Source organism: Conger conger, chromosome 12 (assembly GCF_963514075.1).
Source record: "Conger conger chromosome 12, fConCon1.1, whole genome shotgun sequence".
Classification (NCBI taxonomy): Eukaryota; Metazoa; Chordata; class Actinopteri; order Anguilliformes; family Congridae; genus Conger; species Conger conger.
The window spans coordinates 42,552,081-42,569,378 of record NC_083771.1 but is presented as its reverse complement, the minus strand read 5'-3'; the positions used below and the strand labels follow the sequence as shown (position 1 = coordinate 42,569,378).

Below are 17,298 nucleotides of genomic sequence, written 5' to 3'. Positions count from 1 at the left end.
AATGATTTCCAAAAGTCCACATTCTCACCCTTTATTTGAGGGCATTTTTATACCATGCAATTCACCATGTAGAAACCAACGGTTCGGATCATTACTAAGAAGAAAGAGCACAGTTGGTTTGGTTTGGCCCATGTTTCTGACTGTTTTTCCCACAGCGCACGTGTGCGGCAGAAAGCCACTCTCTTCAGCGTAGGTTCTGGATCCAGCATATCGGTGGAGAGAAAGGGTCCCGGAACTTCAATTTAGAGCCAAACCAGTTTAGATTAGCCGAGTACGTATTTGCGAGTGATATTAAAGTGATATTAGTCTGCGTTTTTATTCGTGTTTTTGTCACAATCGACGACATGGAAAAACCGATTATTGAACTTACTTCAAGTCAAAAATGTCCATCTTGTGAATTACTTTAAATGCCTAAAAAGCAGCTAGCGGAGTACGCGTATCTTATTTCAGGATCATTATCTTTTTTTTTGTTATGCAACGCTCAAATACATTGAAATGACCGACAATAAAACCAGAGTTGTGTTTTAAAACCATGCATACATTTCGCAAAATCTCGGCAGTTTCATCACCGGTAGTAGCCTACCAGCCAAAAGCGCAGAAAGAGCAGTCAGAACGCGACTCACTGGCGTGTAATTCTTCACAAACATGCATATAAGAAATCATTAGGAATGTAACTTCAGGCCATTCTATTAATGAGGATTATATTGCTGGAAGTGGAAGTAAAAGCGCACTTTCTGCTGATGAGACCTCTGTTTTCATGTGCTCAACGCAATTGCAGGACGGTCTGAATGCGGATGAATGCTACCTTCCATTTCGATTAGAATTAGCTTGCTACATAATTCACCTTATGCACAAGCCGGTCTTTTCTGTTATCTGATTTAAACCAGTGCACCCTGGGCCTCAACGTGTTTGTGCTTGTTTATTCTACGCCTCATAATGACTTGCTTGACTTTCATTTGACACTCAGGTCCCCATGTTGATTGTTATTAATGTTGTAAACCGGCTCCACCATGTAGAAATTAGAATGTGTGGGACAAATGGCTTCATGGGTGTGTTCAATTACTTCCTTAGGGCAGATATGAGGATGAGCTAATAAGCAAGCAAATTATTTATTTAATAATTCGACCTGCCTCTTCAATTGTAAGAATGGTGGCCCTCACTTCACGGGAGACAACCATGTGCATTTTTCCTCTGTTTTGTGGCCTTCTCGTAAGCATGCCACCATGCATCTTTACTCCTCTTCCTCTTCATCTTGGATAAGCAGGGTTGGACACCTGCCTCTGTTCAATGTTTCAATGATCAGGAAGTGTAGTGCTGTAATTGTGTTGCACCTGTGCCCTACAGTAATTTGTGACTGGGTGATTTGTGTCAAGATTCACCTGACAAGCAATTTAGTTGACATTACATCAATACCATGTCAATAACATTTAGGGAATATCTTCTTGACATATTATGATGGTTGGATGGAGCATTTTGCACATGATGCCATACATAAAGTGCAGTTGCATAGATGTGTTTGGGAGTAAAACTATTCAACAGAAAACAACATAATCTACTCTGATCAGCAAGATATGTGATTGATATTTGGGCCAATTGTTGACAATTATACTTAATCATTTGCATGAACGTGCATCACATTTGCAATTTATGAAAAGCAATGAGAAATGCTGTTCGGCTGTGAACAGGTGATGTTATGGTGTGGAGATTTTCATATGTTGTTTTGTCATTTGACAGTTGGGCCAAAGCGATGGAGGAAAACTGTCAAACCTTCAACATTTTAGGAACTTATCTGCGGCATTACATTCCAGTCCGATTCCAACAATTATCGGGAATTGGTAAAGAGTAAAAACTCATAAATTAATGTTTAATCCTCCTGTTATGTTCAACTCTAGGGAACAGCAATAATGTTCCCGGGTCAAATTGACCCGATGCATGTTTCACCATCTGAAAGTAGTTTAAAAATATATTTTTCTCCATAAACATTATCTTTAGCTCAATTAATATCTATTAAATTAATATTTAGTGTAATCACGTTTTTCACCTCTTACAAATCATGGTTTACTGATGGGAATTAATTTGCTTTCCATTAAAAAAAAAAAAAATTTCTGTACACTGGCAAAAATTTGTTTCAACACATTCTTATTTTATTTTGGGGTTTTTTCAACATTTTTGAAATAGTTTCTGTTATGGGGGCATGATTAATTCAAACAACACATCTCTTCTGTTAGGTGTGAAACTAACCCTTTAAATTCAAATATACATGTTGAAACTACATTTAATTTTTAACAATGTATACAATGTTTTATACAAAGAAGGAGAACATTTTGTTTGAGTGTGTGTGTGTGTGTTTGTGTGTGTGTCTATGAAGCACATGAGTGGCATTATGTCACCACATGTTTTGTGCAAATTAATTTAAATCTAATTTAAATAAAATAAAAAAGAAAACAATTCTATTTTTTGGTCTAATTTTGATAATTTGACACTTTGTATCCTGCATTATCACTGCCGGGTCAAATTGACCTGAACAGTATGTGTGCAATATAAACATGGGCAGGTTGTAAACATGTTAAATGAATCATTTTTCATTTTTCATTACCGTAATTAAGCCCAGCAGAAAAGGTTTCATGCTCCAAAAATGTTTTTTCTATGTTTTTCCTGGATTTTTAAACTTTGAAACAGGTCAATTTGACCCGCAACATAAACTGAAAGAGTAATTCATAATGAATAATAATTAAATGTTCACATCAAGATTTTCTATTTCCTCTTTGTCACGCAGCTTCATTATTACTTTATTCCGTTTATTGTATTGTTGGTGGTTTTGTAACATCATGTAAATCTCACCCTAAACCAGGTTAAAAAGTAACAATACATAATTCTGTGGGGTTTTATAGGACGTTTACAATGGCACAGATTCTGAGACCGTGAAAACTACTCCATTTTGTCTTTGTAGATTTTAGTGCTGTGCAATTTGACTTTGTTTTAGCTGAAAAACTAGGTTTTAGCTTAATCAGTGGCATAGTATGTACATTTTGTATAATATGTGTAAAAACGAAATATCTAAAATATTAGATATTAGATATTAATTAAATATAAAAATAAAATTTTACGTAAAAATGTTGGTGATGTGAACAAGTTGGTTGCATCTTGGAGTATCCACGTTTCCAAAAGTATTTCGATTCCACCTCCATGGCAAAAAGCGATTTAGAAAATATTTTTAAAAGAAGGCCTCCTGTTATCAAATCACAAATATAAGCGTTGGGAGGTCACTAAACACCACTGGAACTTTATTAGATGAGTATAGAATAAAGATTTTTGGCCACAGACACCTGCTTTAGACCAAAACCCGCCTGCCTTTGCAGGCTAAAACTGGGCCATCACTGGATCTTTCAGTAGGACACTAAAACCAAAGCATTGCTCCAAATCCACAAGACATGGCTAACTGACCACAAAATCTAGATTTCACAATGGCCATCCCAGTCCCCAGACCTAAACCCCGTTGAAAACCAGTCAGTTGTGCTGAAGAGGAGAGACCAATGATTGATGGTCTCGGATCCCTTGCTCTGTGGTTCTGTGTTCTCCCACCTCATTAATGGTGCTATTGTCCTGGCAATGGGAGGATGTCAGTGATTTTGGCCCACGTCATTATAATTGGTGTGCCCTGTAGTGTTTTACAGCAACCACTACTGTAAAATAATGCCCCAATATTCACTTGTTTCAAGTGACTGAAATACCCTTGTTTCATTTAATTTCGTTTATACACAAAATCCTACATAATAAACTTCACAGTACTAAGATCAAGGAACAGTATGTCTAATCTTGGTGTCAAAACGAATGATACAAAATGTGTAGTGGTAACGTTTTTATCTTTAACAAGATTTATCACATTTTTGTAGATGTGCTTCCTAGTTTCCTATATTGGTACTCCTGTTAGTAGTGCCATGTATATGGACACCCTTTTGGGGATACACTTTCTGATAATTAAATGATGTTTCATTGCACAAAGTTCCAGTAAAACAGGGCATGAGGTCCATGCCCCATGTTAACCTGTTTCTGAACATTCTCGCTTGCAGCTGCTTGCGTGTTGTTGATGGAGGCGCTTAGCTCAGCTCGTGGTGTCTTTTGGTTTTTACTGCCCTCAATCTTTGGACCTTGGTTTGTTGAAGAAAAGTCGGTGATTCACTCTGGTATTCTCAGAGCTCTACTGATTGACAGCTGGGTCAAAGCAAAGCTTGTGCTCTGGGAATTCAAGCAACAGCCACTGGAGGATGTACACAACTTGCCCCTGAGCAGAAAGGCTTTACCTGATGTACAGAAGACGCAGTATGCTGCTCGTACTTGTCATCTTGTCCGGGCTCTTAAGTTGTGGTAAGTCCAGGATAATGCATGGATCTGGTTTGGGCTGGTCGATGGGGAAGTTTGGATCTGTAAGATGTACTTTATTTTACCATCGTCTTTTACCTTTGTTTTCCTGGGCTCTAATATTCATAAATGTGATTTTAAGATGTCACTCTGCACTAGGACTTTTTTTCCAATCTGTCAAATACAAAACTTCAAATGGCAATGGAATTTTTTAATTCTACTAAAAATACATGAAGGTATGCAGAATTCTCTGGTAGAATAAAGCAAATTGATTTATTTATTTGTTTTCTCCTGTATCACGTTGTGCTTACTGTAAGAGTGTATTGTCATATAAAATATGCTGGATCCACAAATTGGGTAGTCTTTAGAGTCTTTGGACACAAATTAATTGGATATTGTTCTCAACATCCACATTGCATATTCCGATTTAGATTTATATGAACTATGGCAGTTTATGAAATGCCTGAAGTTATCCTTCTAGTCCAGGTAAAGCAGCCCCTGTCATTACTGCTGTGGAAGCAGGCATTTTTGCGGTGTTGTTGTGAGATATTTAGGACTATATATTTAGGAATAGGACCTGACACAATGGGACCACAATATTATTTTGTTAAGCAGCGTATTCATTTCCTGTGACCTTGCAGATAGCATGCACATTATTAAGTTCTTTGTTAGAGTGGACAAGCACTAATTCATACACACTGGGATCACATGACTTAATTTCGTTTAATGTTCCCAAAGTACGTATTGTCTTTGGTGACAAAGCTTTCAACTATGCTGCTCCCTCCAGCTTAATACGCTATATATACCTATATATAAATTTTATGATTTTATACATTTTAAACTGCTTATGGGCGACACATTGGACACTGTAGGAAACTTGTTTTACAGCCTAAATAGTTTGTATATTACCTATATTCTTCTGTGTCTTATTGTGTCTAAGGCGCAATATTTTTTTGTTTGTTAATTTTAAGCCATTTTGGCCAGGACTCCCTTGTAAAAGTGATCTAAATCTCAATGGGACTATTTCCTGGTAAAAATAAAGGTAAAATAAAATGGAATAAAATCAAGCAAAAGTTGAAATGTTGAAGTTCAATAACTTTGTGCCGGGGATTGAATAACTTGTGTATCTGAAGACTGCGGCACACTCTTAATGAAATGTAAATATCGCCGCGACAATATTGTCCAAGAGAAATGATTATACATTCCAAATTGGGAATACATAATAAATATATTTTATAGAAAAAAGGAAGGAAGCATAGGTAATAAAAATGTGTTTCTAGACAAGATTCCAGCACACCTGGGATCATATGTGCTATCACAAACAACAGACTGCACCAAATGGTCCACAGCAGCCATTAACCTGATTAATCCTGGAATACCCCAATTTCATTATGTCAATCACTGACACGCAAAGTCCTTTTCTCATAATATAAAATATTTACTGTACATCCACAAGTAATTACATTCCAGTACATTATTGGCACTTGGCAGACACTCTTATCCAGAGCGATGCACAGTTGATTAGACTAAGCAGGAGACAATCCTCCCCTGGAGCAATGCAGGGTTAAGGGCCTTGCTCAAGGGCCCAACGGCTGTGCGGATCTTATTGTGGCTACACCGGGATTAGAACCACCGACCTTGCGTGTCCCAGTCATTTACCTTAACCACTACGCTGCAGGCCACCTCACATATCTAGTTCAATGTTTCTGGAGAAAGTATTTTTTCTGAAATAAGGTATGTCGGTGTGACGGGTTATACTCTCCACTTCCCCCCCCTGTGTGCAGTGCTTAGCCAATGTGAGCCGGGATGGAGAGAGTATGAAAACAAATGCTATTTTTTCTCCACGGACGAGAAGACCTGGCATGATGCCCTCACAGAGTGTGAGCGTAAGGGTGCCAACCTCATGAGCATCCTCGACCTTCATGAGAGGGTAAGACCAGCGCTTATCACTGTACATAAAAGGAAATCTTCAGGGGGGTGTTAATTGGAAGGATAAGGAAGGACGATTTAACCTTTTTACTTCTGATTTGTGGAGGTTTTGGTTTTACTGAGTGCAGTTATCTGGCTAAGTCAGTAATCCTGCTTTGTGGGAAAAGGCCCCTGGCATACCTGTGCACCTCTGTCTCACAAAGTATAATTTCTGATCTGGAATACAGACATAAGTTTTGGGTAATGCACTATGTACTGCATAATATTTGGGCTATAATTGGCTGCATGTCTTTGGCTCTGTAGACGTGGGTGCGGACTCAGGTCGGTACAGGGACTTACTGGATCGGGCTGAATGACATCGCCACTGAGGGTGTCTGGGAGTGGTCAGATGGGAGTGTATACTACCCCTACCTCGAGTAAGTAGTGGAGCACCCCAAATGTGGATGACAGACTGACCCCGAATGGTCTCATTAACTGGCGTGCATTCATAAATGCTCCTATAGCCCCTTGCTTTTGTGTTGTACATTGGCAGCTGACATTCTTTTCTTGTTTGAACTTCTCAGATACTGGAGGCCAGGCCAGCCGGACAACTGGGATGACACTGAGGACTGTGGACAAGTAGGAGCAAACGGGCAGTGGAACGATGAGGCCTGCACCGTCCCACGCTTGTTCATCTGCAAGCGGCCCAACCGTAGGTTCACTTGCCCCTCGGCAAAGGCTCGATCAGTGGTCTTCACTCCTGGTCCCAGAGAGCCACTGGCTTTAGCTGTTACTCAGCACTTAATTGATCAATGAAAGCAGTTAATTACAGTTAACTCCTCTTGCCTGGTTTCTTGAGTCTGGCTTTGTTGTTGATATTAAGGTGAAAACAAACACCGCCACACCCTGCCACTCTCCAAGACCAGGTGTGAGGACCATTAGGCTAGACCAGGGGTCGGCAACCCTGGTCCTGGAAAGCCGCAGGGTGTGCTGGCTTTCGTCTCCACCTTAAAATAAGCAACCGATTCAGACCCAAGAAACCAGGTGAGGTGAGTTAACTCTTGCAATCAACGGCTTTCATTGATCAATTAATGCCAAGTAACAACGAAAGCCGGCACACCCTGCGGCTCTCCAGGACCAGGGTTGCCGACCCCCTGGGCTAGACCCTTCATCTGGAGAGTGCATGCGAACACATAATGGATCAGTGCAATGGATGAAAGGAAATGATTGGGTTCATGTTCACCTCTTTCAGCGAACCCGCCCATAATGTGTGACACGGCCAACGGGTGGGAGCAGTTCCAGTCGAACTGCTACAAGTTGAAAGCCGACACGCGAACGAACTGGGGCTCCGCGAGGATGGACTGCGTCAGAGAGGGGGGAGACTTGGTGTCCATCACGTCAGCCGGGGAGGAGCAATATGTGACAGGCCGCCTTGATCCCTCAAGCTACGACCTCTGGATCGGCTTTTCCACCCTGGTAATTGACTCACCGTAATTCAGTATATTCCCCATGAAAAATACCTTACTCACAAAGCAGTCTTAGACCTACACTGGTGCGTGCTGAATATACGGTGTGTTACGTCAACACAACGAATAAGCCAGTTGGTGTGCCCATCTTGTGTAAAATCATTCCTACAACTATCAAGTCCTTCACTTACTTTCCATACTTTCACTGTTTTACCACTTAAGTAATATTAAAATGGAAATTTGAATGAGACAAACAGACTGTACCTGTGTAACAGAAAGTAGAAAATCTCTTGTTGAACTGTTTTGCTCAAGCAGCAAGTCGCAAATGAGAACTAACTCTTGCGTTGATGTCACAGAGCTGTACAACATTTTCCTGCCAAGTTCAACCTGACAATGAGCTGTTTCGCTGGTCCGATGCCTCATCTTCAGACTACACCAACTGGGGAGCGGGAGAACCTGATGTCACGTAAGGCTGACTCATTTCAGCGACGGGAGCTGATGAAAAAATGGCTGTACGGCTGAGGTGAACAAGCGCATACGTGTGGTAAAGGCCCTGTTCTCCCGCAGGGCTAAGGCGAACGGCGTCTGTTCTGCAGTGATTAAAGAGGCGAATGCAGAATTTGGGAAGTGGAGGTCCCATGTCTGTCGTCATGAGCGCCCTTACATGTGCAAACGAGGAATGGAGAGTAAGACATTAACCGCCGGAAGAGCCACATTGTGACAATCCCGGAAGCCTTTTCCCCCCCAATATACGCAAACACCATTTACAGGACTTTTTTAAAGTGTAATATCTATTTGTATTGGACTTTATATCCCCAAGGGCTGACACTATATGATTCTCTTCCCTTGGGGGCAATTTGCAAATATACTTATTGCACTCGAAGTGAAAACCCATAAAGAGGGTTAATTTTTTCCTTTGAAGAATGTAGATTGTGGCGGAGAAAGTGAACTTCAGCTCTGTCTGATCGTTTCAGCGGTCTGTCCTGCGGGATGGCTCAGCTTCGGTGGTAACTGCTACTGGGTCGTCAGCAACCTCAACCTCCTCACCAGCTGGCACGAGGCTCACAGCAGATGTTCAGGCCGGGGAGCGAGCCTCGTGACGATCAAAAGGCGAGCGCCGCCTCACTGCTCAGGAAAACACATTACTGCTTAACACATTTACATTTTACATTTACATTTTTGAGGGCGGCACGGATGGTGCAGTGGGTAGCACTGCCGCCTCACAGCAAGGAGGTCCTGGGTTCGAATCCCCGTCGGCCGGGGCCTCTCTGTGCGGAGTTTGCTTGTTCTCCCCGTGTCTGCGTGGGTTTCCTCCGGGTACTCCGGTTTCCTCCCACAGTCCAAAGACATGCATGTTAGGCTGATTGGAGAGTCTAAATTGCCCATAGGTCTGAGTGTGTGAGTGAATGGTGTGTGTGCCCTGAGATGGACTGGCGACCTGTCCAGGGTGTATTCCTGCCTTTCGCCCAATGTATGCTGGGATAGGCTCCAGCCCCCCTGCGACCCTGATCAGGATAAGCGGGTTCAGATAATGGATGGATGGATGGATGGATTTACATTTTTGCCATTTGGCAGACGCTTTTAATCCAAAGCGACTTACAAGTGCATAGGTTCTACCATAAGTCAAAGCATCACGTCCAGAACTAGCAAAATACACATGAAATGCTGTTCTAAACGTAGTCGTCATCATAACATAGTCGTCATCATATCTGTAATTTATGCTCCTCAACATTTCCGTAGTGTCCGCCACAGTTTCACAGTTATTTCGCCAATTGCTGCACGTGTATATGATTCTTGTTCTTACTGCAGCACTGTACATATATTTTCATATATTGTCCTCCTCAGCCCGGAAGAGCAGTACTTCATCAATGCTCAGCTACCTGATCTGCACCAAGCTGATGTGCCTGATGTCTGGATTGGTATCTCAGGTAGAGATCTCTGAGCTTTGTTCATAGACTCTGGTAGGATAAGTTTTTTCAAATAGGAATACAGAATTCCTACATTTTTCCACTGTATTGATAACATGTAATATGATGTATTGCTATTGCTATGTACCTGGCCACATCAATTCTCTAGCATTTCTGTCATTTCTGTTCTTTAACTAGTTTGTTTCACTTGTTTCTTGGTCCTACTCCTAGATAAGAACCAGGACGGCACTTTCCAGTGGGTGGACAACACTGACATTTCTTTTGCAAACTGGAACCCCAATTTTCCCAGAAATACGCAGAACATGTGGGACTGTGGCCAAATTTACACAGGTGAGTAAGTGTGGGTATCTAATTCACAGCTGTGAGGAACACACAGGGCTTAATTCAGGACCATGAGGGTCACACAGAGCCTAATTCAGGACCATGAGGAGCACACAAGGCTTAATTCAGGACCATGAGGGTCACACAGGTCCTAATTCAGGACCATGAGGGGCACACATGGCTTAATTCAGGACCGTGAGGGACACACAGAGCCTAATTCAGGACCGTGCGGAACACACAGGGCTTAATTCAGGACCGTGATGTATAAAGCAGAACTGAGTTCAAAAGAAGCATAATATATTTTGAGTGATACCAGTGATAGTTTATTTCTCCTCTCATTCCTTGTTTTTAATATTTTGCAGGAAATTACAATGGAAAATGGGAAACAACCAACTGCTTCAAAAATCTGGGGTACATTTGTAAAATGATCGGGGGCCAAAACGTGAAACCAACTCAAGCTCCAGGTTAGAAGCAAACACTGGTCAACCTCTATTAACAATATGTGTGTGTATGTGTGTGTATGTGTATGTAGTGAGCCCCGTAATGTTTGACACATATACATATTTTTTTAAATGCGTCGTCAGCTTTTATTAAAGGGTATTTTTTAAAATATATTTTGCCCCACCATGTAGTCATTATGGCACGTTTTATACATTTCAGGGCCCCATAATATTTGGGGCATGTTAACATTATGTGAATGACTTTTGCTGTTGTGTTATGTTATGTAAATGAAAGTTGTTGTGTTTAGTACTTTGTAGTATAACCTTTGTACGTAATTACACAAATTTTATTATGGATACTCCAGCTCAATGACTTGAAATGAACCAATGAATATGAAGTTTCGGTGCAGACTGTCATATATGATTTATATGCATAGCCCCTCCATTTTAAGTAACCAAATGCACATTTCACACCTAGCGTGACCTCTAGACCTTTCAATAGCATTCTTGTGCTGTAGAACGATACGCCAATACAAAGCTTGCAAAGAAACAACTGAGCAGCCAAATGTACAATTACTTTTGGTCCTCCAAAATGACTGGACTGTGTATAAAAAGGGTTGTGTTTCCTACATGGTTCACCCAGTATGAATGTACCGTATATATACAAATTTAAGCTGACAGTCTGCACTTTAACCTTATATTCATTGGTATATACAGTATTCTACTGATATAGTACCATTATTTAGCACAAACTGCTCAACATGAATTACTGAGTGGTAAAATAAGTTGCCTCTTTAATTATGAATATTAAGGGACTCACCAGGTCACGTGGATTCTGTTGAAGTCATATAGTACATGCAAATACTGAGACAGGTCAGATTCCTTGAAGCTGGAAATGACCTTCCTGCCACCTTAAACAATGGTGGAGGCTCACTTAACCATCCACACCAGAGAATGACACCAGAGAACATGATTATTGCAAGCCCTGTTTTTAGTGAATCAACATTTAAGGCTTTATTTGTCATTTATGTAATTGTATTTATGACATATGGTATATAATACAACACCTTGTTTCCCGGTGGTTCTGGATCAGACTCAAACTGTGATACTGGATACATACTATTTGGAGAATACTGCTATCACTTTGAGAGTGAGTCAGTGAAAAAATGGCAGGATGCAGAGAACTTGTGTAAAAACCAAAATGGACACCTGGCTAGCTTTCATAGCCAGGAAGAGCTGAGTTTTCTGACCGGTGAGTCATTCAATCTTGATCTTACGCTCTTTGAAATAAAAGCAAACTGTGAGATGCAACATACTGTGAGAAGCAATATAAACACAATTGGATTTACTTGGAGATCAACTATGCGTGAGAATTGTTCTTAGTTGCAAAGCAGCAAGGCTTCATTCAGGTTATGGTGATCAGAATAGCAGTAATATTCAGAAAATGTTTCCACTTCTTATTGCTGTATATTATGCACAGATCTTTTTTTCTGGTGTCTAATGATGAATGTGTCTTCAGCTCATATGACACAATCATCGTGGATCGGTCTGAATGACATCACAGAGGAAGGGAGGTTTGAATGGTCTGACCAGACAACAGTGGAGCTGGTGAGTCTAGGCTTTGCACCTATTATATGCAGATATTTTCACACTTTGTGGATTATGAAACACATTAATGGACCACACACTAATACAGTACAACCAAGCAAACAAAGATTAGTTTAAGAATGTGGTCACATTTGAATGAAATACATGTATTGTATTTATCTAAGAATGTTGATAAGATCTCTTTTTCACTACTATGCAATTTCTTTATTAAGGCAGTTGAATTGTGGATTTGTTATATTTTACACCTCCACCTGCAGTTAGATAAAAATAGACAAAAACCCAACCCATTCAGGTGAATGTGATATAGACTAAATACAAAATATCAATGCTAATTAAAAGGCCTAAAGGTCAGATCAGTCAATAATATGCTGCCACAATTTTTTCAGATTGTGCAACCACGTAAACGCTGTAAAGGACATTCAGGGAAGTTCAGAGCAGTCTGCTCTGTTTTGAAAAGGAAAGGGTGCTTTACTGTTAACAAAATTGTTGTTATTTCTGCCTTGTGCTTGTGCACAGGATCTTCTTTTCTGGAGTGACGATCAGCCGGACAACTGGCAGGGAAATGAGGACTGTGTCCAGCTTCTGGGAGTGGATCATGGCCAAATAGGATATCTCAATGACCAGTTCTGTACCAGCAGCTTTCCTTTTGTCTGCAAAAAAGGTTGTCGTTTTAATCCTAGAAAAGTCATCTAGCACTCAGTGAGCACTTTATTAGGTCTTTTTTTTTAGACATAATGGTCTTCTGCTGCTGTAGCCCATCCACTTTTACGCATTGTGTCTTCAGAGATGCTCTTCTGCGTACCACTGTCGTAATGTGCGGTAATTTGTGTTACTGTCACCTCCGCAGTCTGTTATGCACGGAAATCCCAACAGATCAGCAGCTTCTGAGATACTCAAACGACCCTGTCTGGCACCAACAATCAGTTAGATCACATTTCTTCCCCATTCTGACATTTGGTCTGGAAAACGGTTGAACCTCTTGACCACGTCTGCATGCTTTTATAAATTTAGTTGCTGCCACATGATTGGCTGATTTAATATTTGCATTAACCGGCGGGTGTACAGGTCTACCTAATAAAGTGATCACTGAGTGTATAGTCAGAATGTTGTAGTCGACTTTTTACACTATTTGACTCCCATAAATTTGTGAAGTATTTACAGTACAATCACAATAATGTTTTTTTTTAATAAACCTTCATAGTGCTTTGTGTACCATGCGTCACATTTCTGACTTCCTTTTGGACCAGTGAAAACACTGAATCCCCTGTTTAATAAGTCTGTCTGTCGTGATGTTCACGTTCATTCCTCACTGTGGGTCACGTATGGGACACTTACACTCTTAATCCTCAGTATAATCATCATTAGGGCTCTGGATTCAGGCTTCACGCTTTTTCTTTCTCATCCTGTCCATGATGGTCCTTCACATCCTCATCTTACTCGTCTCTCTCTCTGTAGCAAAAGGCGAAGGCCCCCCGCCCCCTCCAACGTCTGGACCAGGTAAGCAGGATATTTCCACTTTGTCAGTCCGCTCTGAAAATTTAGATTGCCACGGGATACCATCTTGGGGGTTTCCTACTTCTCCCATCGGCTTATTTTAATTTTGGTTGTCCCCCCCTACAGGGTGGAATGAGAAGTGTGGCTCCTGGGTGCCTGATCCCTTCAATGACTACTGCTACCTGTTCAACTACCTGTCGATCAGAAACTGGGCGGACGCTCGGGCTGACTGTGTCAACCAGGGTGGCGATCTCATCAGTATCACGGAGCCCTTCGAGCAGGGCTTCATTCAAGGTTAGGCCTCGGAAAGACAATTGTGGATGGTATTTATGTAGCAGTGTGTCTCAATGTGCTATACCTTGAGGAGAAAATGCTCACCATACTTTAGTGGAGATGGAGAGGTAATTTATTAACCCATGTAAACTGGTTGGTCATTAGACTGGCAATTTGGCCGGGGTGCAGGGAAGCCTCTCACAGCAAGGAGGTCCCGGGTTCGAATCCCCGTCGGCCGGTGCCTCTCTGTGCGGAGTTTGCATGTTCTCCCCGTGTCTGCGTGGGTTTCCTCCGGGTACTCCGGTTTCCTCCCACAGTCCAAAGACATGCACGTTAGGCTGATTGGAGAGTCTAAATTGCCCGTAGGTATGAGTGTGTGAGTGAATGGTGTGTGTGCCCTGCGATGGACTGGCGACCTGTCCAGGGTGTATTCCTGCCTTTCGCCCAATGTATGCTGGGATAGGCTCCAGCCCCCCTGCGACCCTGTTCAGGATAAGCAGGTTCAGATAATGGATGGATGGACACTGATACAGGACCGTGCTTTAACATCTCACCTGAGAGATGTAGCCTCCTACAGCGCAGTCCCATCATTGCAATGGCATTCGGGAAAAGGCGTGCTCGTGTGGCCCTTACACGTTGATTGGGGGTAAGGCTGCCCTTTACAGACCTGCCAGCACCACTTAAAGCGGCAACACGGCTTTCTCTGGAGCCTGAGCCAAACTTAGCTTAGCCACAGCCGTCAGACAGGAGAAGTCTCGGCGTCAACAACCCGCAGCTCTTAGTGAATTGTCGACGTGTGTGCGGTTTGTAGGTTCAACTAATAACAGTATGCGCAACTTTGGGCGGGGCAATAGTTTGCTGTGTCTGTTTTTTGTTCCAAGCTCAAGTCCAACTGATCCCTACGGGGGTGGCTATGTGGATGGGCGGCCACGACTCCGTCGCTGAGGGAGGCTGGGAGTGGACTGACGGCTCTCCGTTCCGCTACATCAACTGGGCGGCAGGTGAGGGCTGGAAATGTGACTCTAATGAATTATTAAATAGGAATGCGATTGTATCGTGTCCAGCAATAATGTAAGTAGTCATTGATACGTACGTAGATTTGTAAGGATTACATTTTTATGCGTTGAAGTCATGACGCTTGTAATGGCTTGGTTGAATGACTTTTTGTAATTACCCGCTTTCTTTTCTCAGGCCAGCCAGATAACTACTATGGGGAAGACTGTCTCTCTATGCTGATTAACTCAGGCTACTGGAACGATGATAATTGTGCTAATCAAAGAGGCTATATCTGCGAAAGACGAGGTAAACTCAGCCAGTGGACTTTTATTACCAGAGTATGCAACCGAGTGAAAGATCATGAGATACTGCAAACTGTCATCAAAAGAAAACGATTGCTCTCATTTTCTTTTATATCACAGGAAATATGCCGGTACCCCCTCCACCTCACGACGGTACTGATGCCTTCACTATCCATTCAGTGTGTTTTATAGTGAGACCACATCATGTACATTTTTCTCTTACGTAAAGTCCCCGCTATTCAAGGTGATGATGGCCTTCATCTCCGCAGGCTTCTTCACCTCTTACACCTGTGAGATGTCGTCCGTAGCCCTTCACTGTCCGTTCAACAGCGTCATCAACATCCAGGCCGCATTCTTTGGACGCCTGAGTGACAAGATCTGCCCCTACGAGGATGGAGCCTCAGGTATGTTGAACAGGTGTGGTCTGCTTTCACACAGGCGCATCACCATTAGTCCCATGCCAGCTTCCGCGTTGACTTAAAAAGGGCTGCTTTTACAATAATGAGAAATAGCTGAAGCTTTCATCCAAAGCAGCTTCCAGTTGATTAGACTAAGCAGGGCACAATCCCCCCTGGAGCAATGCGGGGTTAATGGCCTTGCTCAAGGACCCAACAGCTTTGTGGATCTTATAGTAGCTATGCCAGGGCTTGAACCACCAACCTTCTAGGTCCCGGTCTTGTACCAGGCTGCACGCTGCCCACAGGGTTTTCAAAAGACTTGCACTTCCCATGTGCATGTTTAGCTATGCTGAAAGTAAGTGAACATATTGAATGATCATAATACGTGATATTTGTATTAATGTTTATGTTTTTTATTTCATTGTTAAGACCTCTGCTTTTCCCTCTCTAGAGACATGCACAGTGGAAGGTACTTTGCCATTGGTGCGAAAGGCCTGCGACAATCGCCCTTTCTGCTTCCTGTATGCTCACACCGATAAGGACACCTGTTCCCACATCTCCAAATACCTGGAGGTGGTATTCAGCTGTGAGCAAAATGGTACGTCTACCCTCGTGAATCACACAGCCCAGGAGGATTGCGCTGTGGTTTTTATATTGACAATTCAGTTCAGTTCAGTTCAGTTCAGTTCAGTTCAGTTCAGTTCAGTTCAGTTCAGTTCAAAGACGCTTTAAAAGTGTAATAGAAGGGAAATAAGTGAAATACCAGCCCTGAGTCCTCAGATATCACATGAGGTAAATAAACCCCCTACTGGGATGAAAAACCCTCAAACAGTGGCCAGAGAAAACTCCCCGATGGGAAGAAATCTCACGAGGAACCCGGCTATATGGGGGCGGCCTATCGTCCGCAGGTCAATAGGTTGAGTTGGTAACAGGTATTAACATCTACATTTTAATCATTTGGCAGACGCTTTTAATGCAAAGCGATTTACAAGTGTATAGGTTCTATTAAAGTCTTTTATTAAACGAACCACACATTTTTACGGTTCGTAAATTCTCGTATGGAGCCTGGGTTTGATATATTTTTGAATCACTGGGACGTTTTTTTTTTGGACGTACAGTATGCGGTGTGTTTGGTTTGGCTTTCAGTGTGCGTGAGAGGCGTGGGGGTGGAGGACGGCAACGTCACCGACGCACAGCTTTCAGCCTCCTCGTCCCGGAGCGGGATGGAGCCGCAGAAGGCCCGTCTGAACGGCAACTCCTGCTGGATGCCATCTACCCCGAGTACGACCCCCAGACAGACCTGTCCTCCCCGCTCTGCTTTCTGACCTCATTCGGCTACCCAAAGGCCCGTCCGCACCGAGAACTATAACCATAAACGATGTGAGCATCCACACTGCTGAACGATGACCTTCTGTATGAAGCCTTTCCGCTGTGTCACCAGATGGATTTTGATTGGCTGTCAGTGCTTATCGTTCACGCAGTTGGGAAAAAAAAGCTCTCTGGTTCTGAAATTGTCACTGTCGTTGTCGTTACAGTTGTGGTGTTGACTCCGCCATGTTAGAGCCTTTTTTTTAAATTACATGTTTATAGTTATTGTTATAGTTATCGTTCTTGGTGTGGATGGACCTTTGTTCTAGGATCTGTTTTCTGTAAAAAATTGTGCTGCATCAGTTTCCTCACTGAGGGTCACAAGCAAAACTGAATTTGATCAGGTTACTTGATCTTTTGAGTATAGAGTTTCTGCCCTCCCAGAGGCATATTAAAATAAATGGGAATTACTGATGCACCAAAATGAATAACTATTC

General features: G+C 42.3%; 1 protein-coding gene across 1 annotated transcript in view; it reads left to right on the top strand.

Annotated features, from left to right (window-relative positions):
* The first annotated feature begins 4,322 nt into the window (after window positions 1-4,322).
* Window positions 4,323-17,298, top strand: part of LOC133141865 (macrophage mannose receptor 1) — a 31,063-nt gene continuing 18,087 nt past the window's right edge. Inside the window, exons 1-22 of the mRNA XM_061262660.1 lie at window positions 4,323-4,365; window positions 6,144-6,289; window positions 6,592-6,704; window positions 6,852-6,979; window positions 7,520-7,743; window positions 8,090-8,199; window positions 8,301-8,419; window positions 8,708-8,843; window positions 9,579-9,661; window positions 9,872-9,991; window positions 10,345-10,446; window positions 11,516-11,674; window positions 11,942-12,021; window positions 12,547-12,691; window positions 13,486-13,527; window positions 13,651-13,818; window positions 14,679-14,798; window positions 14,989-15,099; window positions 15,216-15,248; window positions 15,365-15,517; window positions 15,945-16,091; window positions 16,640-16,774. Of these exons, the coding sequence (XP_061118644.1) occupies window positions 4,323-4,365; window positions 6,144-6,289; window positions 6,592-6,704; window positions 6,852-6,979; window positions 7,520-7,743; window positions 8,090-8,199; window positions 8,301-8,419; window positions 8,708-8,843; window positions 9,579-9,661; window positions 9,872-9,991; window positions 10,345-10,446; window positions 11,516-11,674; window positions 11,942-12,021; window positions 12,547-12,691; window positions 13,486-13,527; window positions 13,651-13,818; window positions 14,679-14,798; window positions 14,989-15,099; window positions 15,216-15,248; window positions 15,365-15,517; window positions 15,945-16,091; window positions 16,640-16,774 (2,617 nt within the window). The remainder of the gene's footprint in view (window positions 4,366-6,143; window positions 6,290-6,591; window positions 6,705-6,851; window positions 6,980-7,519; window positions 7,744-8,089; window positions 8,200-8,300; window positions 8,420-8,707; window positions 8,844-9,578; window positions 9,662-9,871; window positions 9,992-10,344; window positions 10,447-11,515; window positions 11,675-11,941; window positions 12,022-12,546; window positions 12,692-13,485; window positions 13,528-13,650; window positions 13,819-14,678; window positions 14,799-14,988; window positions 15,100-15,215; window positions 15,249-15,364; window positions 15,518-15,944; window positions 16,092-16,639; window positions 16,775-17,298) is intronic.